General features: G+C 38.8%; 3 protein-coding genes and 1 pseudogene across 9 annotated transcripts in view; 3 read left to right on the forward strand and 1 right to left on the reverse strand.

The window, feature by feature from the left end:
• Positions 1 to 2,500: 2,500 nt before the first annotated feature.
• On the forward strand, positions 2,501 to 10,035 carry rassf6 (Ras association domain family member 6). 4 transcript variants are annotated; one of them, XM_018671782.2, is made up of 11 exons: positions 2,501 to 2,651; positions 5,981 to 6,057; positions 6,599 to 6,677; positions 6,970 to 7,130; positions 7,886 to 7,980; positions 8,182 to 8,381; positions 8,473 to 8,574; positions 8,756 to 8,807; positions 8,912 to 9,030; positions 9,171 to 9,268; positions 9,600 to 10,035. In XM_018671782.2, the coding sequence occupies exons 2-11, from the start codon at positions 5,987 to 5,989 to the stop codon at positions 9,673 to 9,675; spliced, it is 1,053 nt and encodes a 350-aa protein (XP_018527298.1). In that variant the 5' UTR covers positions 2,501 to 2,651; positions 5,981 to 5,986; the 3' UTR covers positions 9,676 to 10,035. The 4 variants fall into 4 exon arrangements, with proteins under 4 accessions (XP_018527298.1, XP_018527301.1, XP_018527300.1 ...); XM_018671785.2 differs by having other exon boundaries at positions 2,528 to 2,651; positions 5,984 to 6,057; XM_018671784.2 differs by lacking the exon at positions 2,501 to 2,651 and adding an exon at positions 3,931 to 3,951.
• Positions 10,036 to 11,869: 1,834 nt separating this feature from the next.
• Positions 11,870 to 14,659, forward strand: LOC108880299 (hatching enzyme 1.2-like; annotated as a pseudogene).
• An 83-nt stretch (positions 14,660 to 14,742) lies between these two features.
• On the reverse strand, positions 14,743 to 18,374 carry si:busm1-57f23.1 (uncharacterized protein LOC368621 homolog). Its single transcript, XM_018671753.2, has 4 exons — positions 18,024 to 18,374; positions 15,462 to 15,613; positions 15,264 to 15,365; positions 14,743 to 15,014 (listed from the first exon to the last, which is right to left on the reverse strand). The coding sequence occupies exons 1-4, from the start codon at positions 18,109 to 18,111 to the stop codon at positions 14,919 to 14,921; spliced, it is 438 nt and encodes a 145-aa protein (XP_018527269.1). The 5' UTR covers positions 18,112 to 18,374; the 3' UTR covers positions 14,743 to 14,918.
• A 4,958-nt stretch (positions 18,375 to 23,332) lies between these two features.
• The window catches only part of il11ra (interleukin 11 receptor, alpha), a 45,026-nt gene continuing 40,492 nt past the window's right edge, over positions 23,333 to 27,866 (forward strand). For all 4 annotated transcript variants that reach the window (XR_001960454.2, XM_018671754.2, XM_018671756.1 and 1 more), the window contains exon 1: positions 23,333 to 23,496. The gene's annotated coding sequence lies outside the window, so the exon portion shown is untranslated. The remainder of the gene's footprint in view (positions 23,497 to 27,866) is intronic.

Raw genomic sequence — 27,866 nt, forward strand, 5'->3', positions numbered from 1 at the left:
TGGTGTTATGTGTTTTATCATGTGACAAAGATAGTAGATTATAGTTTCTTGTACAGTGTTTGCCTTTAACAAACACACCAGGTCCATATACAATAATGGATAATTTCCCACATTTTTAGGGTAATGTCTTCTTTATGTCTATTCTCATATTGTGCATGTGCACACATGAGACTCACATCTCTCTTGAGCTTCATGTCAAAGATGAAATAACACACATGTTGTCTCTGCAACACATAAAGCAGCTCCAGTGTATGATTTTAGATGTTTTTTTCACTGATGATGCTTCACACCACTAGGTGATGCTGTCATGCAGGATCACTTGCACTGCATGGCAGAAAAGGAACAAGCTTCTGTTTCAGTCATTTTTATTTTTGAATAAAGGCAACACACCACTGAGGTATGTCAAACACATCCAGGGAACAAATACCAGAACAACAGAAAAAAAAGAAACAATTTGCAATCAAACTGCTACTTTGCCAAGGATTACTGAGTCAGCTGTGTGATTCTGGTCAGCTATTGTACTGATACTGCCCTCTTCTGCCACATAAATTAACTGCTCCTCGTCATAACACTCAACTAAGTCCTGTGAAAACTGAGTTTTGCAAACATGTCAGAAAGCATTGGATACTGCCTCTGCTACAGTCGCGGATTACCATAGGCCTACTGTTTGCAAGAAGTTTACAGCTAAATAGCTCCACCTGGCTTCTGCTCAATGTACTTGCATCACATGTGTCAAGTCATCTGGTATGTTCCTTAACTGTGGAGCACTGAATTACACAAAGTTGGTTATTCTAACTGAGGCAGGTCAAGGCTGTTCATTCCATAACAAACAGAACAGTTTCCTCTTGACAGAGCATAAATACATAGACATGGTCACACGTTACCTTAGTGAGTTCACTCATTCTCTACCTGATTGGTCATCACCCTGCAACTCCCACCTGCCCTGCAGTAACCCCAGCCCTTCCCGCCTTTCCGGTCACCTGATTCCTCCCACACCCACCTACTCACCTGTTCCCCATTCCCTCGTTAGCTCCTTACTATATATACTGGTCCACTCCTGTTTGCACACTGCCACTTTGTCTGTTGGGCCATCTCAGTTGTGGGTTGTGGTTTTTTTGTTTTTGACTCCCCTGTATGTACCTCCTCTTGCCTGCACAAACTAAATGAAGGTGGACTGTTTGAACTGTTCATCAGTGTCTCTGAGTTGTGCATTTGAATCCTGTGTGCATGTGTCCAAGCGACGACAAGAACCAACACCTGTTAATGACAAATTAAACCCCTGTTTTAGGGTAGAACTGTACGGAAACCCAGTGTACCTTGCATTTCAATTACAGTTCCCCAATCATGACACTAACATCAGACTTGCTCCGCTGGAGCTGCTCTGTAACCCACATGTTTGTCCCTGTGAGGGAATAAAGAGAAAAGAGTAAAGCAGATCATCTAATAAACATCAGCAAATTTCTGTTCCTTTTGAAAACAATAATGATAACTTTGATTTACAAAGTGCCTCACAAAAAATGTGAAACAGCCAAGGCACCCTGACTGCAAAGGCTCTGTCTCCTCTGGTTTTTAGCCTCAGCTTCGGAATTACTAACAGAGACCGACCAGATGATCTCAGGTTGCACTCAGGTTCATATGGGGTTAGCAAGTCAGAAGTAAAGGAGCCAGTTCTTTACATGCTTCACACTGGACAATGAAGTCCACGTATGATAAAAATTAAACTTATTATAAAATGTGACACTAATTTCTGCAATGAGACCCGGAACCTGAGGAATATGTTGCTTTTGAAATGTTTGACCAAAGGGTAACATGCAGAAGATGAAGAATAGAGGCCCAAAGACTGATCCCTGTTGTACTCCATGCCTGAAACAGACCATCAACATGAATATCTCTCCGATCTATTATTTATTCCTCATGCGCAAGGGAGTCAGATATCTCTTTAAAAACACACTGGCTTGCCTAACTATGTCTGAGGGATTAACTACAACACCTTTCCTGCTGTGGCACCAATGTCTGTTTGCACTTCACTTGAGTCATAATGTGGTGTGTAATAATCCGCACAACGACCAGAGTATGTGTGTGTGTGTGTAGGTCACACATTGAATCCAATTACTTTGGATTTGATGTTTGTCTTGAGGCAGTTTTCCTGGATTACTGTTCTGTTCATTCTACTATACAGTATATGGCATCGCAGCCATCATCTGCCAGGACTGGAGGCATACTGGCTATTCTCCGATGCTGCTACCAGTGGCCTTTCAATTACAGCTAGTATGTCTTTAGCTTTCTACCATGATATATGGCATGTGGGTGTCATTAACAAGCAAGTAAAGATTTGATCATTTGTAGTCTTGGTGTCTAGATTCATACCAGGCAAAAATGGAAGTGTGTCTCTCTCTCTCTAAGGATACATACACACCACATGCACACACAAAGCAGGCGAGTCGTATCTGGTGTCAGTCAGCCCCTCCCTCTCAACACTGTCTCAACATGTCCTGCAATAATTAACCAGCTGCTGCAAGTTCACTTCCTACCACACACACTGTACTCTGGACCTATGAAACACACACACATACATGCACACAAGGTACAAGACTCCAAACATGGAGTGAACCAGCTTCATTTATTAGCAGATTCAAAGACTGGCTGGCCAGGTAGGACTGAATGTATTTTGGATCATTTTGTTTTATGGCTTTGGTGTGTTACAGTGCACTGCTGAACTGGAACTGAAAGCAAAACCAAAGAGGGCTATGATTCCTCTACTTAAAAAAAATAATTATGGATTCACTGTCTTGATACAATGTGCCCAATTTATATATTATTTTTATATTAAACATTGAAGAATGTCAGATTAGTTTCCTTAATATTATATGAATGAATGTAAATATCGAGCAACTTCTGATTTATTTGTCAATGACAGGAGATGAGCATCAATGTCCCAGTTCAGAATTAATGCAACCAAAGTTGCACAGTTTATGTGTGGGGATGAATATCCTTTTCATAACTTTGAGAAAGTATTACAACTCAAATTATGAAATTATGGGTCTGTTAATCACAAAAAATTACAGTAGCAAAAGTTTTTTTATTCAAATTAAACAGAGCTCTCAGGATCAGCATTTCAACAGGGGGCACTACACTAAAATTACATAATTGGGTCAAATTTGTGCATGTGAGTGAGAAGGAACAAGTGTAACATACTGGAGTAGTACAAAGAAAGACAGGCAGTAAGGAGTGGAGTACAGGAGAAAGAGAAAAAGAGAGGGGGGTGTGACATCCAGGAAGGCAGTAAAGGAAGAAACTGGGTGTGTCATGGTTTACCTTGGCTTTTTTCCCTCTGGCTACATTTCTCCATTTCATAGCTGACAATAAAAAAAGCTTGTATTTTACCATGTACATACACTGCATCCTCTGCTCTACCCTCCATATGAGTGTGGTCTTGTGGCTTTTGCATTCTCATCTAGTTCCTCTCTGGATGTTGCACTGAATTGCTCTTACAGGCATATAATGCCCTTTGCTTTACATATATCTAATAATCTAAAAATTATGGCTTTATCCACAGTCTTGCTCAGCCTTCTTTTGAAATGTGCTGCTCCACATTTGGGACCATTGCCACTGCATTTTCCATCCATCCAAGAAATTTGTTGTCTAGTAAGCCTCACAGGGATATGACTTAGGTCTTATTCACCGCTGCCACCAGTTGGGCTGCTTTGATTCATTAATGTTTCCATCTCTCTCAGCAGCTGGCACCAGTGCAAAAAACCTTTAAACTAATGTGGTAATACCTCACCAGAAGTGAAGTGGAACAGTCCACTATGGATCACTAAAGAGGGGGAAGTGTTTCTTAACAAGGTGTTGTGTTTCCAGTAAGGACATATTTCTTTTAAATTGGACGGTCTTGTTTTGTCGGATCCTCTGGCCTTCAGGTTTGGAGCAGCCGTCTTCCTTTAACTCAAGGTTAAGACCACTGCTCTCTGTGTTGGATGAACTCTCACACTATTGACTTTGTAATGTTGACCGTTTATCTGTAGTTCTCCTTTATTGTTGACTTTTGACAGGCCTGTGATTTATAAAGCATACACACACAGACACACACACTCACAGGTCTGATGTATTTGCTCCAGGGTACCTGGAAACCTGCATGTTAAGGCTTGAAAGACACACAGTGAAGTGTTCACACAAGTTAGTAAAGTTAGACGCAAAAGAGAAAGACATGCATCTTTGGACTTGTGTCCCCAGAAAAGCACAATATTCTGTATTTGTTCTGCCATGAAGAGGCTATTTAAAACTTTATTAAACTTGATTATGTAAGAGTACATCTGCCCTTCTCCAGCAATGCCACATGTCATGCACATGCACACTTGGGAGTCACTGCACGACCAGGATTTAAAAATGAACAAGTAAGCAACTCTAAAGCAGTAGCTGTGGTCTAGTATACTCCACCTGGTCAGGTGCCCATTCATCCCTGTTACGAGCCAGACAAAGAAAGGCAGATTAAAGTGTTTCTAAGTACAAGTATAAACAGCCTTGAGCTAGTCCCTCTCTCCTTCTCCTCAGCTGAGGAGGAAATAAAGGTAATAAAAATAATCCTGCTGTTACAGTTGGTGTCTGAAAAACATTTAGCTTGTTCTTGTTTAGCTTGTTCTTGTTGCTTTCATACTCTTATTAAAGGATCATTTCAGCATTGCTCATCTTAGCTGCCATGTTCATGTACAACCACCATGTGGGGATACTTGCTGTTTCTTTCTTCTTCTTTTAATATAATATTAATTATTAATTATCTTGAATTTGAAAACCTTTAAAACACATTTCAGTGTTTATCATGTGTGCAGTAATCCAATGATGATTGTTTGAGATATTAAATATGTGAATTGTAAGTGATATTTACTTGTAATATTACATCTGACACAGCATTTCATTATGGTAATATTTTCCATGTGAAAACCTGATTTTTATGTGTGCTTTTTGTGAGAAATTAGTACAGCCATATTAGCCATATTTTAGGGATTTCCTAAATTTCCTGTAAACAGTGTCTGGAAAGTTGCGTACTGCACCTTTTTAAATGTTGCTCTTGCTGGTGTACAATGGTCCGTCACTCTGTACAAGAGTAAACTGTCAAACAGAATAGGGAGTGGTTGGGCTGCTGGGATGACAGCTGCTGAATACCTGAGATATTTCTTACCAGAGAACAGGCTGAGACAGAGAGAGATGGAAAGAGTGAAACAAAGGGACACGCAGGACAGGCTGCTACTTCCAGAGTGTTTTGCTATTTACAAAAATTCAGAAGAACAGAAAACAGAGAAAAAAGACAACATAAAAGGGAGGAATTTAAGACAAGAGAAGCCACGTGGAAATTCCAACAATCTCTGCTCACAGGCACAGGCTCAGTGTTTCTGACTGAAGAATAAACAAATGGTTGGCTCTACACTGTCATCACTGGTTACTGGGTGGAGTACTGTTATTAAATCTCTTGGAGGCAAGCACCAAAAAAAAAAAAAAAAGAAAGTGAAAGAGTAAAGGCACGGCTACAGGGAGGGAGAGAGAGAGAGAGAGGGATAAATATAACACAAAAACTTCAGAGAGAGACAGGGAGAGAGACTGGAAAGAGATATTTAAAGCCCAGACAGAAGAAAGAGGCAGAGACAAAGAAACAGAATCAGGAGGAGAGCTCTGATTTGCGATGTTAGAGAAGGTAAGAGTAATTATATTGTTTATTTTTAAGAGGGAGTGTCACTGTGTTGGTTGTGTAAGTGCAGAGCAGTTCATTTTCAGTGGCATTACTTCCTGCAGGTTGACATAATGCTGGTCAGGTGTCTTTATCTAGGAGCTTCTACCATAGCAACACACGCATTGAAACACAATTCAACAAGTCAACAGTCTTTACTATTTGTCTCCAAGATTCAAGGTCAAGATTCACCCATGTGTACTCTAATTTTGTACCCGCATGGTGTGATTACAGAGGACGTTGTTGTTGTTTTCTCTGCAGTAGTGGATGCAACCAGAGATGAATGAAGCAGGGCCATTTACAGTGATTCAGGCAGGAGACGGGAGGACGCTGTCCAGGTCGGTCACTATAGTCAGCTGAAGCTCTGATGGATTTTGCTTCACTCCAGTGCATGATATAGCTGTATAATATAGTCCATCAGTGGTGGAACAAGCACTCAGAAAACGTATCAATGACAAGAGTTAAAGCTCAAAGTTAAAGTCCTGCATTAAGTAGATATTATCAGGGATGATGGAAAAGACATAACAATTAAAAATAGGTATTCAACAACAGTGTTCTCCACAGCAACATCACAATGACAGACATTTAACAGCAAAGTGCTCCACAGCAACATCACCACTATTCAGGACTTTAGTACAACAAATGCATGTGACACACCTCTTATATCTTCAAGATTTGTTTAACAGAGCTATACTGGAAGGTATAAAGCACCTTTGCATGCAGAACATGGATCATTGTTGTCTTGTACTCACCAACACAAAATATTCAATTTAGCTAATTTAAATTAAATCAGCCATGACGGGACAAAAAAATACAAAAATATTACAGTTCTGTGCTGTTAAGCTGTATTGTCATTCAGTGCTGTTGTGTTCATTGTAGAGCAGAGTTTTTCTCACTGCTGAACACCTACAACTGCTTCCTGAAAGACCACACTCAGCTCCATCTCAGTTACTCTCAGGTAATATTTCAAACATTTTCTATGTAGTTGCACATGAATCGTAATCACAGTCAGCCTTGTTACTACATTTAGATGGTTGTCATAACTTTGCAGCAAATCATATGTGTATCAGGAGACTGTCAGGTCTCTCAACAAGATTCTCTCCTTTTGTAAAAAATTATTACTTCCTGAAAAGTGAAGGCATAAGTAGTATCTTTAGCCTAGATACAACATCATAAACATGGTATGTTAAATGAATGAATGGCTATAATTATACACCATACAGGTGTCTATGCATCTGTCTCTGTAACAGGGGGTTGATGGAGAGGTGGTGGTAGAAGGTTTCCTGAATATCTCCTGGGGAGTACGGAGACCCATCAGGCTGAAAATACAGGACGACAAACAGATGCTTCCCTTCGCTCCTCTGATCTCACCTGACCCCACCAGTCCAGTCAGCCCAATTGGAAACAAGAGGTTGATTTCAGCTTTTGTGTATTATGAGATAATATGAGGAATTTAGATCTCTTTGCAGTTATAATCATAAACTTAAAGGGTTCTTATTATTTCTTTGTCAACATTTAACTGAATCTGTAACCTTTTTTTTAAATCCTCATCATACACCATGTGACAACTAGAGAGTCATTCAGTTTTGGAAAAGACAGCTGCATGTACTCAGAGGTGCAGTAAGTCTGAACTGAGTGACACATGCCTTAAAAGTGTGACAGTGTTTTGTTTTTAATGGATTCTGTACTGGTGTATGTGTACTTCAATCACTCTATTTCGCTGCACACCACTGGACAAAACTGACTTAACTATTTCAACTACAGCCCTCAACTTCTGTTGAGTGTGATAATAGTAACAAAGACCCTTGAGTGCAGATACTGGGCTACAGAGGTGGTCACGAATGAACAATGGCTCTTGTGTTTCCCAACTTTACCAGCCATTATTTTTCAACTATGAGCTTCTGGAGGAATGGGATAGGCATAACTGTTGAGCTACCACTTGTGAAGTGTAGTGAGCACAGTAGAGGGCTCACTCTCAGGTGTGAATAACCTCTAATCTCTACTTGAGTATCCTCAAGTTCCTGTGACATATGACCATTTGCAGTGTCCTTCATGCAGTATACAAAAAAGTGAGCTTTTAAAACAGTTGTGTGAATCATTTATGTCTGAACATAAAGATTAGTTCCTACATGTTTCTGAGACTCTCTCCGCTCTCACTCTCTGCAGGGGAATGTCACGATGGGGAGAATATGCTGACCTTCACCAGATAGATGAGATGTCTGAGACAGCACAGGAAACAGTAGTCAAAAATCCTTTACCAGGTTGTTTTCATTCTCCTCACACAGCTCCATAATGTTCTCACAACTATGTTACCTTGACAAAAAATTCTCACTTTTGCATCACAATAAAGCATAAAACTTAATCAAATTCTGATAGAAAGCAATTTCTAGATTGTAATTAACTTCCCAGCAAATGTTGAATATGCAACATTGTATCAGTGCGGCTTTTTACACACTCCAAAGGCCCTCCTGTGTATGAGACCACCACACTGCGTCCTGTGAGGCAGAAGAACCCAGAGCTGGAGGCAGAGTCCAACCTCTTTCGCTGCATGAGTGATGCCTCATTGGTCAAGAGGAGGAGGGGTAGGGGAAAGTCAGCGGCACAAAGAGAGAAAGAAAGACAACATCGCTTTTCTATCAACGGACACTTCTACAACTATAAGGTAGACGTCTGATGAGCAGACCCCCTTCATGCCTGCAATGCCCATCCCTTCCTCCCTTTCCATAATCCATGTATCTGTTTGTTTTCTCTAGACCTCTATTTTCACACCATCCTTTGGTACACCAACTAAAGTTCGAATCTCTAGCAGGATGACCACAAACCAGGTCATTGAACAGCTACTAAACAAGTTCAAGGTCAGTTTTTGTACATATTATTGAAACTGCAGTGAAAAATCACTGTAAAACTGCATAATTTAAATCAGAGGTCACCAATCAGTAAAATACATGCACTTATATAGGTCACCTATACTTTCACCTTCTTCCTTCTGCCAACCAGAACTGTGAATTTACTTGTTTAAATATGTTCATCCTACAGATAGAGAATGACCCCCAGGAGTTTGCTCTGTACTGTATTCACCAGAGTGGAGGTTTGGTTTGTTCGTTACGCCCGATTTGCACAGGAAATTAGATAATAAGACAATATAAGAAGACCAAATGCCACACTTAAGTTGTGTGCTTGTGTTTTGTCCAGAAAAAAGAAAGCTCAGTAACAGAGACCAGCCCCTCTGGGAGCGCATACTGCAGGGGCCCTCTGATGACATCATGAAGATCTTTCTGATGGATATGGATGAAGAGGAAGTTAGCAATGATGTGAGTGCCTCATGAAGGGCTAAAATCCAACACAGGCTTGAAATAATACTAATTATTTAATAACTGGTAGAATTAAGGTCAAGTGTCTGCCTCTTTCTCACCAAGGCAAACATACTTTATTTTGTTTCTCTCTCTGTCAGGTAGCCCAGTATCTGAACTTGGAGCTTCCGATCCTGGAGCAGGTCTTACTGAAACTCAGAGAAGAGGAGAACAGAGAGATACAGAGGGTCATTAGCAAGTAAGTGTTAAAACCATATATTCTTAGTTAAAGGACGCCAGTGGTTTTGCTGCTTTAATCAAATCATTTAAAGGAGAACTGAGACCTACAGAGTCATAAAAAAGTGTTGTGTGGCACATATGCACAAACTACATATAAACACACTGAAGTGCTTAAAACAAAATCATTGTAGTAACATTTCCAGGCCAGATGATGGAGCCAATATGTTAAAGTACCTTTTTGTTGATTTTCAGCTTACTCACAGTGTCTGTATGTTCTCTCTCTCTCTCTCTCTCTCTCTCTCTCTGTGTGTGTGTGTGTGTGTGTGTGTGTGTGTGTGTGTGTGTGTCAGGTACCACCACCAGCACAGACTCCTGTCCCACATGCTGAGCTGTAAGATGTCACCTCACATTGAGACCAGCGTCTGACTGCTGTTTATCTGAATTACTGACACAAGACCTGTCATTCATCACAGCATTACTTAAAGAATCAAAGAGTTGCCATGGAGAACTCTGGAGAAATCTGTGCATTTTTAAACATCTTTCAACAAAGCTAAAGATGCAGAGCAAAGGTGTATATTTTGGGACATACATGACTGATGTCATTACAGAATAACAAAATACATGGTGCTTTTTCAAATCTTAAGGTTACAGACAGGGTCACTTCTATAGCTTTTATTCTGATTTTTTTTTTAAACTGTAAAATAAATACAAGATAAAACTATGTCTTTTGTAAATAACTGTAAATAAATATTGTATGATGATGAATAAATGTAAGTTGTGGGATCAGCATGACTACTTCTGTTATGTGCTGTCTGCCTGTGAAGGCTGGAATGTGGCATTGAAAAATCTTCAGAGGTTAGTTTTAGTCGATTAATCTATTTATATGAACAAATATATAAGTTGATGAATGGAATTAGAATATTAATGATGACTCAATGAAAATGTCTTAAAAACAGTGATAACCGAAATGGGCCAGGAACTAAAGTAAATTTCTTTTTCCATAAAGATCAAGAAAATAATAAACAAACATGGTGAATTTTAGAGGGAAGGTTAATCATTTAACTTGACTTCATACATAATTTTGTTGGAACATGCTGTTCCAGCCTCAGTTCTTGTCTGCTTCTCTGCTTGTTTATGTTTCCTATCTGTCTCGGTTTTTTGCATGTCTGCTTCCTTTTTGGGATTTGTTTAACTTCACCAAGTGACTGTCTGTTGCTAACCTCTGATGTTTGCCAAGAAGCCCAGTTAAGCTTATTTTTCCTTATGCAGTTTGCCCTTGTTATGGCTGTTGAATACAAATATCCTACCAGAATCTCACTGAGGTGCCAGCAGTCTCATTCTGTACAGTCAAATTTGTTCCAAATATACCAAATGTGTTAGACTGAATGTTGGAGAAATACATCTAAAATGTCTAAAAATTAAAAAAAAAAAAAAAAATAGGAATGTATAAAATAAAGACAGAGTGGAATAAAAAGTCGAAGCTGTTAAAGGAGAAATAAAGAGAGAAACTAGTTGTTATGAGGTTAAAGTGGTATACTTAAAGCTTTATGTCTCTCTTTTTCATGTGTGTGTGTGTGTGTGTGTGTAACAGGAAACTGCTTAGAAGTGGAAAACATTGTCATCCTAATAGTTAAATAATGGCTTAGTGTAGAGTGAGCAGTTCTGCCTGTGCTGTTTAGTGGCAAAGACTTTGTAATCACTTGCCAGCCCACCAGACAGCCTCATATTACCCAATGCTGAGTCTAATTTTCCTCTGACATAATGAAGAATGACTAAATGAGAATAAATGGCAACTGGTTGTTTTACTGAAGGACTGAGTTTCCATGAGATGCCAGCCAAGGAGCTTGAACTAGTTTGTTCTGCTTTTTAGAAATGGAAAGTGGCTTTACCATTGTAGTTGTGGAGACAGACCCGCAGACGCTGGTTAGGTGATCCCTATCTCAAAAGAAAATTCAATCTCTATGCTTGTACATATTTTTGACATAATTTGAACTTTTACTGAAATACACTGACATTAAATTTCCTTGTGTCAGCTGGACTTTGTAACTGTGGAGAGAGTTTGTGTGTCTGGTATAAGGAGGTTTATTTCTCTCTCTGTTCAGTGAGACAAATGTACTTGTTAAGATTGTATACAATTTTATAAACACTACCAGTATTTTGTTATAACCCTGATCCAAAGGGAAGCAACATAATAGAACAGTATGAGACATTTGAGACCTTTGGGAGTAGACCAGTGCATGTGTGTTTTACAGAGGATTAAGTCTTTTCTGTGTCAACATGTCAGTCAAATGACTTCAGCTAAAAGAAGCAGTTTGTCATTATAGTTCTAATTCATTATCAATACTTTCTGATTAATAGATCAGCCATGTACACACATGTACTGTCTCTGTATATACATATAGAGTACATACCCATTTCACATATGGCAATATTTATCTTAAATGTGCTCAGTCTCGTCTGCCACCTGTAAGGCTTCAGGGTGTTTCTTGTTGGAGCTGATTCTTTCATTGTTTGGGAGTCATCTTATTGTCTTTACAGTAAGTCTGTTTACAGTAGCAGTTCCTCCCTTTTTGGCTGTATAAAATCAAGGCTGCAACCTCTGTGGTCGCTGGTCAACAAAAATCTACCTGAGCTGCTCCATCCATAGGAACTGCCCCATGAGGAAGATGAACCGGAATCTCTTCTCTGCTGTCTTGGTTGTCCTGATTGGCCTTTCAACACAAAACGACACCTTGGTAAGGCATATGCCACAACAAATACATTTTTCTACAACAGTTTTATTTAAATTTATTTCTCTTAAAATAAAGTAAATAACAGCCTATCATAATCTGAGAGATAACTGCAAACTCAACAAAAACTCTACTCATTCTCACCTGTTTCAGACCTTGCAGTTGGAGCTCATTGACTCTCTTAGATGATGCATGCCACAATTTTAAATTTCTGACTGTTAGAGTTTTTACAGAGGAAACTTAACATGGCACACACACCCCCCCAAAAAAAAACAATACATGACGAAAACCATAATAAAACAATATGATAATACTATACTTGAAGCAATACAAAATGCAATAGAAACATATAGTTCAATACCATATCCATGAATTAGTCCCAGTCTTGATGGAAGTATGTAAATTTTTACTACTAATGTTCACTTTGTGCCTCTGCAGGTGCGATCTCATGAGGAGGGTAACTGATTTTTCTCATCCTATATATTAAACACATTATACTAAGAAATAGGTCTTCTAGTCTAGATAACCAAATATTCTTACTTTAGGTGTGAAAAACAATCAAGCTCACCGTTTGGACATAACTTCAAAAATTCTGGAGGCAAATAAAGGTACATTTGACTTATTCAGTGAAAAATGTCCTCACCTGCTCACATCATGTGCATGTGTATATACCAATATTAGTACACTCAGTATATTCTGAGTGTACCTGTCTGGATCTGTTTCATATCCTGTCCACATACTGTCTCATTCCAGGCATCAATCATATTCTGGTGGAAGGTGACATGGCCCTTTCAAAAAAGAGGAATGCCATGAAATGCTGGAATGACTATTGCAAATGGCCAAAATCCTACAGTGACTGTGAGTGCCCTATACCATCAGTGATTATTTTTGTAAGAGCTCAGTGATTCATTCATCAAAAGTGCAGTTGTGTTAATCATTTTTCCATGCGCACTTGTACAATCTCTACCTTTTTGCAACAGGTTATTTTGTAAGAGAGACAAGTAAAAATCCCTGTTCATCCTTTCATAATATCAAGAACTTAAAATGTGCTCTACTTTAAAACTTTTACTTTAGTCCTAAATCTATCAAAGACATTTTAACTGATCTGTATCAAGTATTTTGGTGTCAATAAACTGATATTTATCTTGTTTTTATTGCAGATGACAGTGAAAGGGCCTCAATAGAGAGAGCTATGGAAACATTCCACCAGAAAACCTGTATTCGTTTTGTTCCTCATCGTGGCCAGTCTGACTACCTGAGCATTGAGAGTGAACTTGGGTGAGTGCGGAGTAGAGGTAGTGGTCAGTGTAATGTGGAAGCCAACCTGCCTGGATTCAAACCTGTCATTCTGTCTTTCACTGTGATGTAGGTGCTGGTCCACTATTGGCAGAGATGGAGGTCAGCAGGTGGTTTCTCTGTCTGTGTATGGTTGTCTTGATCATGGGATCATTCAGCACGAGCTCCTCCACGCACTGGGCTTCTACCATGAGCATACAAGGAGCGACAGGGACAAGTATGTCAGGATCAACTGGGAAAATGTCCCAGCGGGTGAGCTCTAATATTAATCAACAAACTGCTAAAAAGCATTGTTTTACTCATGTATCTTTATTCATATAAATATTTTTTTATAATACTGAATATGGATATTAAACAGTTTCTGTCTTGTTTGACTTTACTCTAAGCATAATTTTCAAGCTCATTCATGCACATTATTTTTTAATTCTATATTTTTATTCAATAGCAAATGCACACAACTTCCAAAAAATGGACACCAATAACTTGAACACGCCATATGACTATTCCTCTGTTATGCATTATGGAAGGTAACATCTCTTTATGTTATTTAATACAACCTGCACAGCCAATATGACTAATGTGTTAGCAAACAGCTGCCCATTTGAGCATTGACCTGACATGTTGCAGCATTAGTATTCATTGGCAATTATGTTTCAGGCCTCCTAGCCAACTTAAAGTCAATATAAAAATAAACAAAGACAACTTCCCATTAGTATATGATTTCATTTATTTATTTATTTTTCTAGGACTGCCTTCTCATCATCGTATGGAGCAGACACCATTAACCTCATCCCAGATTCCTCTGTGCCTATTGGACAGAGGGATGATATGTCCGATATTGATATCCTCAGGATCAATAGACTGTATGAATGCAGTAAGTATAGAAATCATTAAAGATACAGTATAATCCACTGTTTCTCCTGAAATGTATAAAGGCATTTCTGGTTGATTGAATTGAAGAGGAAACCACATCCATACTCATATCATGGATTCCATTAAAATTTTGTACATCCAGATGTTATGGTTTAACATCATATGACCATGATTGAATTTTAAGATTTGAAATTTTATACGTTGATTCTTTGTCGATTTCTGTTTGTTCTTTTCAGATGTCTGAAAGAAAATAAAGACTCATGAGATACTGTATGAGCTGTTTTCTCATTTCATTTATATAAAAATCACCAATTAAATAAATATTGGCATAAAAACGAATGCTCTTGTTATCTCTCTTTTACAGTACCTTTAATCATGATTCTAAAATGTCTCAAATTTCCAAAAGTTAGTTGTTTTACTTTTTTATGGAAATAATATCAGGTGCAGAGATAGAACATAAAACCACAAAGTAATAAAATGTAAAAAAAAAAAAAAAAAAAAAAAAAAAAGAATGAATAAGACATTAAGAAATACAACACAGCTACAATCTACAAATCCACAATCTCCACATAATGGTAACAAAAATCAACATCTGCACTTTTTAAAACTAACTTTATTAAGGCCATTTTTATAAATTGTTAACCTACCAACCCTCACATCCACCACTTTAACTGAGCTGGAAAACATTTCAACACATCAGCACTGTGTCAAAGCAAGAAGTTAGTCAAAGCTAAAGAGCAAAACTATAAACATGGTCAGTCAGTTAAAAAGTTAAACCGTCTCCTTAATTTTCATGCACTTGTGTCTCTTCACATTATATGTGTCGTGGCGGGGATCAAACGCCACAACAAAGTGGCACTTCAGTTTCTGTGGAGGGGGAAAAACAATAACTGTGAAATAGGAACAGGGAAATCTCCCAGATCTGACTTATGTATAAAAAACAATGGGGTAGCCTTTGTATCATGAGACAGAAAAGAATGAATAAAACAGCTGAGTGCGACAGGTGGAGCTAATGCTGTATGTGCTGCTTTGCAAGATGTTGAGAACAGTGTGTTAAAGAATATCACTGAGCTGAATATAACACATTCAAAAGCACACAGAAAAAAGCAGATGTACCTTTTTTGCAAGACTGCAGCTGTTCAAGGCATGGTTTTCAGACTTGAGACACTTAGTTTTTCCCAGGACTGCATCAATCTTAAAGTTGATCACGTTGGTCACCTGATGATACAACCAGACAAAAGGAAAGATATATTAGATGTTGCAACACTATGATGATAAATATTTTATTATGGTGAAAAGGCATACTGGACTAACCTGACTCTCGGCAGAAGTGATTGAGACCAGTCTGAACATCCGCTTGCCGTTGGAGTCTGTGTTGTATGCCTTTACAGCATGCTTAGCTGCATTCTGAATCTCAGCTGACTCTGGATTCCTGTCAGACCAGCCTCCCAAAAGAGGCACATTTCCTATGAGGAAATAAACACACACACACACACACACACTGTAGGTTTTACATACATTCGTACATGTAATATACATGTGCGATTAAAAGCACACCCATACTTATACAAATGTATTCATACACTGACTCCAGTTGCAGAGTCATACACACACAGTCAGCTTTTAAGTATTATGATTTTGAGTGTTCCCTTTGGGATTTTTATGCTCCTTCATCCTGAAAATTTGCTGTTTTAGTCCAGAACATCAGTCAAGGACTTGGAAACTGTAAGACCACCGAACCCTGGATTCAGCCAGTTTTACATTCACACTTGTTTTGCCCAGCCAAACCACCTTCACCTCTCTGCCAAACCAAGCCTCGATCATCAGGCCAAGTACATAAAGCAGATTTTCTCAGGGGAATAAAACTTTTTTTTAGAGATAATAGCTGCAGCTTGTGTAACCTGGGTGGCCGAGCCATTCAAACTGATCTTTGTTCTATTTTTGTATATATATATAATTATATATTATATTTATATATTATATTTTTTTTTTTTTTTTTTTTTTTTTTTTTTTGCCACGGTTGTGGAGTGGGGACTTAGGATGGCAATGTCAGCTAGTCAGTGCACCACTTTGGTCTAGACCAAAATATCTAGATGCCAATTGGATGGATTACCATGACATTTTATGCAGACATTCATGACCCCAAGAGGATGAAGCCTACTGACTTTGGGGATCCCCTGACCTTTCCTCCAGTACCATCAATATCTCAATATCTACTGGATGGATTGCCACAAAATTTGGGACAGATATTCATGGCTCCCTGAGGAAGAATCATACCAAATTTGAAAATCCCCTGACTGTTCCTCTGGGGACACCCTGAGGTTGACATTTGTGGTTTTGAGTCAAATTCCACAACAACTCTTGAACAAACTGCTTAAATTCGATACACATATATGTCTCCCTCATGATGAATACTTATAATTTTAGTGATTCCTTCACTTTTAATCTATGCCACCATCAAGGCAGAGATGTAATGGCACCAAATGCCAAATACCAGCAAAACACATGACACTCTCACTGTACTTTGTGTTCAGCGCTAATTAGCAAACCAAGCTTGGTTTATTTAATCTCAGTCACATATTGGTGTCATCATCCCATTTATCTTTATTCCAGATTCAAGCATAAACAGTCTTCCTGCAAAGGCTGAAAATCCTGTTTGTGCTGCCATCTAGCAGCTGCTGCATTTTCCATCCACACCCTGTCAAGTACAGAACTTATTAAATCACCATAGTCCAAAAATATGTCACAGATGTGTGTTTTCAGAGGTGCAACAGACTTGAACCTTTCAGCCCACAGAGGTTAGTGAAGGAACAGGCTACTTTTCCTCCATATAAGACTTAGAGTGGAGCTGCTCTCTGCAAATTTGACTCTAACTTCTGTCTTAAATATATCCTGCATTACTGTGTCTCATTGTATAACAAAGCAACAGTAAACATAATTTCCACTTGCTATTGCAGTCTGCCTGTTTCCTCATGGAACTAAGATACATGTGTACTTTGAATCAAACCTACAGTATATACTGATCTGCCCCAACTAGTAAAGCCATTCACTAACAGAAGCCACTGATGTTGGGACAAATTTGGTGAATGGGTACTGAATGGAACTGATGGGTTATGGTTAAACCACTTCATTGCTGGTCTTGACACTATTAATAACCAAGGCATTTTGCTCATGCAAGAGGAATGCAATGGCATGTCTTTCAGTATTACCTGTGTTTTTCCCGTTTGTCTGCATTCTCAGTGATCAGATGGGAGTATACCAGCTGATGAAAGTAAGCTGACTCCCTTGTCATTATCCTGAGTTGTCAAATTTTGTTGTTATTCTGATTATATTTTTGTCTTTTATTTCATTTTTTTTATCAGTTATTCCATAGTTTGTCTGTAGAGTGCTATACAAACATGTTCATTTGTTTGATTTCATTGTATTACAAATGGCGTATTATGCACAAAGTCAACTTGGCAGAGTTGCTAATGTTTTGTTTGGCCGATCATGATTCTGACTCAGATGCTTATGTCACTGTTGGATACAGCAGCTGTGTTGTTGTCTTAGTCTATATTTATTATATGTTTTTTTTTTAAATGTGTCCATAGTACAGATTTATTCCCTGGTGTACTGTTATTTACTTTTCCCTAACTGCACCAACTGCCTGCATGATCCTGGTATATAAAGACAATTAAACAATCTTGTTAGCACTGTGAGAAAGTGATATCAAGCCACAAAGTCTGTTCTCCCAAAGAACTTTCAGAAACACAGAGTGGGTCAATCTGTTCTCTTTCTGATAATATTCTTATCTTGCTTGCCTCTGTAACATCACTCTCCATGTCTATACAATGACACTCATTTCATATATTTTCCATTGTCCATATCACCACTTACTTGTTTTGATGATTTCCTCCACGGGCTGATCTCCCAAACACAGCTGGACAACTGACAGACATATCAGCACTGACAACGGGAGAGACATCTTTACTTGCTGACCACCACCAAACTGTGCCGTGCTCTTCTCAAGGGAAAGTCTTGTGGAAGATGGATTTCCAGGAAATGATATCAGAAGGAGAGGACTTTACTTGATGAGCTGAACCGGTTGCCAACCAAGTTACAGGTGTCCAACAGTGTTTCCTGGAGTAGTAGGACTTCACCTGGTGAATGCTGGAGCAAAAGTGAGCCAGACCGAGAGCAATAATGAGAGTGAGAAAGGGAGGGAGGGACAGGGTAGCGTTAGTGAACAGCATTTAACCTCTGGTATGTTTAACAAGCCAGTGAAGACCACACCCACTCACTGACTGGCAATGACGTCATATAGGGATTTAACAACCATCAGCGGCTTTAGTGTGAGGGTGTGTGTGTGACAGTGAGTGTGTATGAGATCAAGAGAGAAAGAGAGAAGAGAGAGAAGGCTGGGTAGGTGGGAGTATTGGTGTGGATTGCTGTCAGATGTGTGCCATTGTGTGCGTGCCTGTGTTTCTGCGCTCTTTGTGTGTTTGCATTCATGTGTGTCATGTGGGTGTGGTGTAGTCTGCTAATGTGACATATCTATGTGGATGTGTGCATTTACATTTGGTTGGTTTCTTTACACAAGTGAACAAGGCACTTTTGTGGAGATCTGACTCAAACTCAGGCAGTGAGTCAGAATGCAGACTATAGCACACAGCAGAACCACATTACGCATTTTGTTCTAAGTACATCAACATCCTCTCCACAACATTGTGTTATCATGTGATTAAAGGTCTAAAGTATCAGAATAGTGGTGAATAAATGCACAAACGTCAGCTAGCGGAACTGAGTGGAATTAATGAACTGGGCTTCCTGCAGTTATAAAGATGTGGCTGACTGACTAGAGAGCAGAGGAACTCCACAACAAGCTGACACAGACACAGCCCTGACATATTACCATCAGCACATTTTCCAACTCTTAATACTATTTCAACTTCTTCTTCAAGCAAATTAAAGATGGCAAATTTTCTCATCATTATTATTCTGCCATCTGTTTTTAAGTCCAACATTCATTCTCCTTTTAGCTCTGTTTGGATCTCTGCCAAATGCAGGTATTAGACTTTTTACTGATATTTATATTTTTACTGGTATTTATTTATTTTCTGAAATAATTCTCTGTTGTTTTTTTTTTTTTTGTTTTTTTTTTTATTGTGAGACAACATTACTCATTGTCAGAATAAAATAGCATAGATTGATGGAACTTGCATACATGCAGTTCAAACAGCCTTATGTATACCTATTGTATACACACTGCATTTTTGTATGGGCTATTGATAGGTCTACTCACACAGACACAGTATCCATTAAAGTCTACATGAGTACTTTTTAGCCTCATTAATCCCAATGATTTTGGTGATCCTCTAATTTTTTGATCTAGCACCACCTGCAGGTTAAAGTTCCACTGGTGAAATATCTCTATAGCTTCAAGAAAGGTTAGCACAGATTCTGGTCCAGACATTCATGTTCTTCAGAGGCTGAATCCTAATGACTCTGGTGATGAATCCAAGCTGCAGTTGTGGCTTTCTTTACCCTGCTTGTTTGATGACTCATTCTCCTCATATGGCCAAACACTGCACCACCATCTCATAAACGCTGTCCAGAGGCTGACATGGTATACCTCAAACACAAAGAGCAAAAGCATACTGCCCTTGGCTTAACCATAAAGTTTTATAAGATGTGGCAAATTCCTTACTATATTTTCCTTTCCCTTTGATGTTATGTATGTACACGTGGGACGGCTGTGGGCTCGGATTGATGTTGATGTGGGAGGGTTGGTTGATGTTTGCTTACTGATTTATCTTGTGAAACTGTCATAAGAATATTTGAATAGTGACCCTAGTGATCATCTGACTTTTCTTCTAGTGCCTCTGGCAAGTTAGTGGTTAGAAGTGAAATGCCTCAACAATGGATTGTCTTAAAATTTGGTGCAGGCATTTCATGGCCTTTGTGAACTCTTATCAACTCAAAATGCCAATTTGTTACTTAATACACTTTTATATGCCAACATCTATACAAAATAACCATATACCATATAGATAAATTATGGGCAAAATCTGATTGCTAAGACATAAATTGGATTTTTTTTTTTTTTTTTTTTTTTTTTTTGTGAAATCAGACTGACAATCAGAATCTGGCCCAGCATTTTTATTTTCTTAAACTGATTCCCCTGAAATTTCCTGAGGTTTGTGTTATGAAATTACAGGTACATGCTGTTCAGTGTGTTGCAAACTCCACTCCTCTGTCAAGAGTTTCCACAGCAGCATGTAGGGAGCCAAAATGCCCAGCAGAGGGAAGCAACAGCATATCACATTATGCAACAGGTGGTTGACAAAGCTAAATTGAAAACAGCATTTTCATAGTTAGGAACACATTAACAATTATTTTTAATGAGAGGGAAGCTGGAAAACAATAACAACACATTATGAGCCAGTCAGTGTCAATTTTGAGAGAGAGTGAGACAGTGGGCTGGTGAGTAGAGCAAATGTTCGATACAAAGGGTCATAGATTACGTTTATTCTCCTCAAAATCCGCTGTGTTCCTCTGCTGTTCTAGTTTTTTTTAACAGTGAATCTGACTGATATCAAAATAGAGCAGCCCTTTTCAAACTTGTAAAATAAACATGTAATATAGTATGTTACTTTAAACCAATATCTCTTCAGCAATGACTACTATAGTCATCACAAAAGTGTTAATGTCACTGTTAAAGAGGAAGATGATTTTCTTCAGTATACATCATATAAATAAAACAGCAGATATGAAGCACAGAATCACAATGCGCAAAACTATAGAGGTGATACGATAAGAAAGTGAAGATAATGTGTAGAGTGAGAAATAAAAGCAACATAAACAGAATAGCTAAATGATATACAAAAAAAACCTGACAACTCTGACAGAGAAGGATAGATAAAGACAGATGAGACAAAGGATAGGCAGATGGGCGCAGACTGACAGGTACATGGGCTCATACTTTAGTAAGGCAGATGGACAGGCAGATAAACTCAGCACCAGACCAAACAGCAGGCTGAAAAAAGTACTGTGCAGATGGACTAACAGTCAGAAAACAAGGAGCAGATGCAGCTCAGTTCAACCACCCAACAAACTGCATCTAAAAATTTAGCAAATGATTTGAATTAATCCCACCTTCACACAGCCTGAAGAAAAGAAAAACAGGACCACACTAAATCACATTACATGGTAAAGGTATTCCAAGGCAAATACTTCCACTCCTTAAAAAATGTACAAAACAAATAAATAAACTGATAACAGCTGACAAAGCAAGGAAGACAGACAGTAGAACTTCGTTTGTTTCTCTATTTCAGTTTTAGGCCTGGTTGATATTACCAGGTTTCCTGCTCCTAATGAGACACACTGTAACTCTTCCAAACTGCAATAGACAGGTCAGGGTCAGTGAGGGGATGGTTGGGCTGTTCAAATTGGAAATCCCCTTTTCAAAAGAATAACTGATGTCACTGTTTGTCTGATGAGTGGACTGGACACTAACTGCCATACTTTTCATTCAAATTGTCCCTGTCCAGTCTGTTAATCATAAAACTCAGCTGGAAGGGATGTGATTGGTTGTTTTTGCCTTGAAGGAGATCTGGGTCAAAGGTCAAACTTTACAAATAAATAGCCTGAAATAAAGCACATGGCATGTCCTACTCTTCACTATTACAGCTGGTTTTCAGGCTTACAAATATGAGTCATATGCTGTTAAATATACAGTTTACTGTATATACTTTGAACAAACAACTTTATTACATTTTTCTTGGCTCATGATGGTCATTACATTGTACTCCTATTATACTGTATATGACATAAAATGTACCATAATAGTGAGACTAAAATATAGACTGAGTCACCAGTTTATTAGGCATACCTGTACAATTGAATGTAATCCAATATGAGACTCCTGCAATAAAATCCTAGCTTCAGGAAGCCTAAACCAGTTTCTGGTGAAACTGTATTAAAGAGGTGTTGATTCTACCCTCTGGTACTTTTGAAGGCTGTATCTTGTGTTAGACTGTGTTACAATGACAGATGTGACAGATTTTTTTTCCACCCCCATTTACATTCAGGTGGGAGGATAAAAGGTCACTGCTTTCGATAATGAGATGTTACTGTCATCCTGTTTATTGTCTGCTAAAGCATGGAGCACTAGATCCATTAATGGTTTTAATGTGCAAATGTTCCCATTACATATCAAGTGAGCTAAATGAATAGATAAATCAAGACCAACAATTTAGCAGGATAACTGAGTAAAGTCTGGGAAAGCTTGTTTTACTTCCATCCATGTCCACATGTGAAGGGGCTCAGGATTTTACTAAGCAAAATTATCCAGATTGCTTCATGATTTATATTATTGGCCTAGTCTTCTGTGTAGTGCTACTTGTGGTTATGAAAATGATGATGATGCTTTGACAGCCAATCATGATCTGTTTGATTGTAATGAGCTGGTTGAGGGAAACAACATTTGTGGACCATAGCTGTTCTATTCAGTGATTGTGCACAGAATTAGTGGAAAAAAGCAGTTAAACTCAAAATGTCCCATATGTCCGACTTGTTACCCTTAGGAGGCTGATACTGAATGTTCTTCTTGAGTCAGTAGCACATATTAATTATAAATTAAATTCATTCAGTGCAAATCTCTACATATTCATCTTGGCACTTGGCACATTTTATATTTTTCTCTCATCTCCCTAAACTAATCATGAAAACAAAAAGTTGAGAGTAAGTGGATTATTTGAAACTGATCTTGATCCAAATTAAACAAGATTACATTCATACATTCAGATCTAATTTATTAATTGTTAATTTCATTTAAAAAAATACAAATCAAATAATAATTTAATCTATGCTTGTACTAGTCATTTTGTACATTAACTTCACTACAAACTTGAACTGCATTAATTCAAATTAAATGAAAACAAACAAACAAACAAACAAACAAACAAACAAACTACTACTATCTTGCAATGTCGGGCTGCTTAAGAGTTTTACATGAAAAGTGATGCATAAAGATTAAACTACCCTAATCCTTTATCTATTTTTCCATGCCACATTCCTTAGACCTCAGACCTGGGAGGCAGTGCTGATAGTTCAGCCTCCATAATCCCTTTACAGTTAGGATCCGCCCACTTAGTCTGATGATTGACAGCCGGCTCCTCCAACGATGCGGCGGCCGACTAGTCTGGCCTCCTTCCTCCCCTCCTTCTCCTTCTAGTCCGACTTTGTTGCTCTCCTGCCCCGCTAGTCCGTCTCTGGTCTCTCCGGGGAACCGAAGAACACCTCGACAAAGTCTCAACCATGGAAGGCGACAACATAATAATGCCTGTTTGACTCGGGGATAGTTTCCAAGGTAAGTTTGGTGATTTAAGTTGTTTTAAAGCGGGGAGGTGGAGGGAATTTAGCGGCTCGGAAGCTGTGTGTGTGTGTGGGGGGGGCGAAAAGTTTATCCGCCTGACTACGCGGGGCAGGAGGGAACAGAGGGAAATTTACTCCAGTGTTGTTCATAGTGGGGATGTCATGCTGCTAGCTTACATGTTAAGCCTTATTTAGCTTGTGTAACGCTCCAAATACTTCTTATATTACATGTTTTTAATGTAGCACCTCCAACAATCATAAATGAATTCTACCATTCATTATAATTTTGTGTGTAATAATTGTGAGGTAAGCCGAGCATGGGCAGTTTTCCTTACTGTTAATGAAACATTTTGTTGCAGGTGTGTTTTGGGTTCAAATCAAATTTAATTTAGACCTTTTCTTGGTGAAAGTTGTAGGAAGAAAACGGTAGCACACAAATATCAAATATTATTAATGAAATTTGGCTTGATTTTAAATGTAGTACAGTTAGAATCTGTGATTAGCCTGTGTGTTATTTTTGTGGCAGATGTGGTTCATGAGCTGTATGTAGTGCTGTACGTTTGCATTTTTATTCGACTAGTATGCTAGAAAATGCTGTTGTTGTTGGCTTTTTTCTTTCTTTCTTCCTTTTCTTTTTGCTTTTAGCTCCCAAACCAAAGCACAGAAACACACTTGGCAGTGTATAAATGAAGCACTGAAATCATGAGTCATCCAAAGGCACTTGTTGATGTGATAAACACCATTAGTCTTCATCCTCCCCTTTCTTTTTGTATATTTATATGAACAATTAATAGTTCCGGGGCAACAGTAAAGGTTAATGCACTGCAGATAGAAACAAATACTGTACACATACTCAGACACAGACAGTGGGATGGGGGCTCACTACAGATGTGCATTCCTCCAGCCAGTGGAGTGATTGAGCCTTTAAATAGAGCTCAACAGGAATGCAAACAGACCAAGCAGAAAGACGAAGCCTGGCGGCGTCTCAGGAGTAGGAGAGGGAAGCTAGGTGGTAGAAGGAGGCAGATTGACCGAGCTGTGAGCTCAATTGCTCAAAATTAGCTCAGTTTGTCGCCTTCTCTCAAATATCTCTGGATTAAAAGCAAAATGTAGGTCAAAGTTCGTGCAGTAACATCACTCATCTACAGCTTGAAGCCATTAGGAAAGTAAAGGTTTGGCTCTTTAGAGGAACCATTTAAATGTGGGGTCTGTGTTCTTGCATCACCAGGTTACACTGCACATTGCATATCAGTGGCAGAATTTGAGCCTTACCCACAAAATCCAGTAATGTGACGTCAGTGTATGCTTGTGTTTATCAAACAGACTGGCCTGCGATGCTTCAAAGTGATGATACAGTAAAAAGCAGAATCAGTATCTGCTTTATTGGCTGAGTGTGTTTACGCATGCAAGGAATTTGGAGTCCTGTTCCACGTGTTACATTCTTGTGTTCTTTTACTTTTTTGGGGGGCAGAAAATGACAAACTTTTATTTCAGAGCACACAGCTATTGAAGAGTATATGTTTTTATTTTAACTTACTTAAACTTTAAAGTATGTGCTGTATGTATGAGAGCCAGAGTAGAGCAGTGAAATCCCATTATTGTCTTTGTGTATGGGTGTCTCATATATCTAGCTGAAATTACTTATGCATAGCATCATTAAGATTTAATTTATTAAATATTTTTAGCAATTTATTACTTAAGCTCATTTTTGTCAGGGAACTGTGGCTCTTACCTTTTTTGACTCTCAGCTGCCTTAAATGTTGTCAAAGGAAGAATCTAATTGTTTAAATATGGATTGTAACCGCTGTATCAATATCACAAGTTGCTCAAGATGTTATTGGTTTGTTCAGTATTTGGAAGTCATGATCAGTTATTGGGTGGTCAGAGTTTGGTACATGCAGCCCTCTTTCAGGGTAAAGTTGTCCTATCCACATTTGGCTGTTTGATTGTCTGTTTTTACCATTTTGCCCTCATAGACTGTAGTATTGTTGGAGCTCATTTCCCTGCTGCACTCCCATGTAATGGAATTGTTTCAGCCAGCCTTGCAATGTTAATATGTCCCAGGTTTTCAGTGGTTCCCACTTTGATCACTGTTTGTCTTTGCTTTAAAATCCATTCAGCTAATTCAACCTCAGCATTTGAGTCTATGCAGAGAGATTGCCTAATTGTTGTTTCATCCTAGCTAGAGTCACTGTAGGCTCTGTGTAGAAAGAAGCCTGGCCGCTCCCTGACATATCTCCTGTCAATTACAACAGCGTTTACTGTTTATGGATTTCACTCCAGAGATTGGGTGGCCTGATCGGGAAAATATTTCTTAGTTTTATTCTCCAGTTTGTCAAATTCATGTTAAATTGAAGAAAGCTGTCATAGTAGCAGAACATCAACTCTTCCACTCTGTTGACCACTTTACCACTGTGAAACTAAAAGTACACAGAGAAAGAAAAACTAGAGACACCGGGCACCTTGCTGTTTACCTCTGGGAAGGTAGCGGCCTACCCATGGATTAAAGTCTCTCTCTCTCTATAAAAGGAAAACTGGAGTTTATTTTTGCTTTACAAACATTGTGACCAAAAATCCAGTAGAAAACTATTTACAAATACACTCAGTGAACAAATGTCCTCTTTTGACTTTGGGGTTACAGGCATAACCAAAAAAGAAAGGGAAATCCAACGCTCAGCTTTCTGAGAATAGAGAAGCAGCTTAATCAAACCCTCATAGCTTAGCTGACATGTTTTGTCCTTGATCCTTTGTTAGGGTCGATAAAATACACAGTATGGTTTTGTGATAAAAATGTTAAAGAAAAATTTAACATTTAGAAAGTGTATACCCTGAAGCTTCAAGGCAACTTTGTGTTCAATATAGTGTAGATAAGGTGGAAGCTTTTACTTATTAAACTTCTGAAAATTACACCTGAAAAAGTTCTTTGCTAGAACACATTTAACAGGAGAAGTACCTCAAGTTACAGTTAAGTGTGGGAGTAACTTTTAAGAGAGTCTCAAATAATCAAGCAATTAATCATATGGATATGTTTGGGGAGGAATAATCAATCAGAGGCAGGGATTTTAACTACAGTTGCCCCACTGTTTTATAAAAATCCCTATATTCAGAAGTCCATATTTCCATTTTAAGCAAGCATAAACAGGCCTAGTTAAAGTCACCTCCAAACACCTCATTCTAGTTTGAGAGAGGTACTGTTATTCAGCTTGCCTGTTGCTTCGCCTGATTCCCTGCAGACAGCTCTCACTGGCAGCCCAATCTCAGCACTAGCTCTGGCCAAAAACCACATGTGCACACACACATCCAAGCAAGTATGCAGAGGCTCCACTTAGACCTTGACACACAGACTCATGCATGCACATATACATGCATAGGCACAAGCTCAGACGATCCAATACTTTTATGCGTACACACACACGCACAGCTAAACTCAGTCCAAGCCTCCATAGTCTCCTCTCTCCACACTCATATTTCACTAGTCACACACAGAGGGCCCACGGCAATCAACTTTAAATTAGAGAGAAAGCTCCTCCAAGAACTTCGGTGGTGCTTGCCAGGTCTGAGGCCATACTGTTCTTGGGGTGTGTGTGTGTGTGTGTATTAGAGAGAGAGAGAGAGAGAAAGAGAGAGAGACAGAAAGAGCCAGCTCTTGATATTAAACCAACTTTGAGGGGCCTAGATTGGGGTATTTCTCCTCCTCTGTGCTGCTGTTCATGCACTTTATCCCCTCTCATACTTACTAAGAGCTGTGTTCAATTGTTCACTGCACTTGAGGAGTTATTTTGCAACTAGTTGTTGAGTTACACGTTATTTAATTACAACCTGGCTTCACTTTCATTTCCACTTCTACCATGATTGTCTACATTTGCTACAGCTCCCACAGCTCCAAGCCACAAGGTCAAGCTCCACTCCAGTGGGCTTGACCTTGTGGCTTGGAGCTGTGGCTTCTTTTGAGGTCAACTGACCAGTAAGGACAGTGATAGTGTCGCGATAGTGAAAGTGGAGTCTTTGCCAGACAATCTGGGGTTTTTCATCAAAGAAAAAGAGTGGTATGCTCCTGGAGCAGCTAAAGCCGCTGTCACTGCAGGCTCTGACTGTTCTACAGTAAATGACGGGTGAATGATGGTTGATGGCAGCCCTGCAAAGAAACCCTACTCGCCTTTTGATATATGGGACATGATGCCAAACATCTGAAGTTTGCTTCATCTGTTTTAGAATAAAACTATTTTTGCCAGCAGACTCAATTTTTATGATAGAAATATCTCAAGATCATGTCAAGCCATCTGCTTTTGATCTGTTATCATATATAAGAGTATAATGGATAACTATATAAGACTACTATTCAAGATGAGTTCAACAGAATGTTTA

Source organism: Lates calcarifer, linkage group LG9 (genome assembly GCF_001640805.2).
Source record: "Lates calcarifer isolate ASB-BC8 linkage group LG9, TLL_Latcal_v3, whole genome shotgun sequence".
NCBI classification, from domain to species: domain Eukaryota; kingdom Metazoa; phylum Chordata; class Actinopteri; family Centropomidae; genus Lates; species Lates calcarifer.

What these genes read in the sequence shown, in the direction of transcription:
- rassf6 (XM_018671782.2), top strand. Translation starts at nt 5,987, where the DNA reads ATGCAACCAGAGATGAATGAAGCAGGGCCATTTACAGTGATTCAGGCA. An exon ending in AGTCAAAAATCCTTTACCAG is followed by an intron (nt 7,981 to 8,181) that starts GTTGTTTTCATT and finishes CACACTCCAAAG; the next exon opens with GCCCTCCTGTGTATGAGACC. An exon ending in ATACAGAGGGTCATTAGCAA is followed by an intron (nt 9,269 to 9,599) that starts GTAAGTGTTAAA and finishes TGTGTGTGTCAG; the next exon opens with GTACCACCACCAGCACAGAC.
- si:busm1-57f23.1 (XM_018671753.2), bottom strand. Translation starts at nt 18,111, where the DNA reads ATGTCTCTCCCGTTGTCAGTGCTGATATGTCTGTCAGTTGTCCAGCTG. An exon ending in TCACTTCTGCCGAGAGTCAG is followed by an intron (nt 15,366 to 15,461) that starts GTTAGTCCAGTA and finishes TTGTATCATCAG; the next exon opens with GTGACCAACGTGATCAACTT. An exon ending in GCTGCAGTCTTGCAAAAAAG is followed by an intron (nt 15,015 to 15,263) that starts GTACATCTGCTT and finishes CCCCCTCCACAG; the next exon opens with AAACTGAAGTGCCACTTTGT.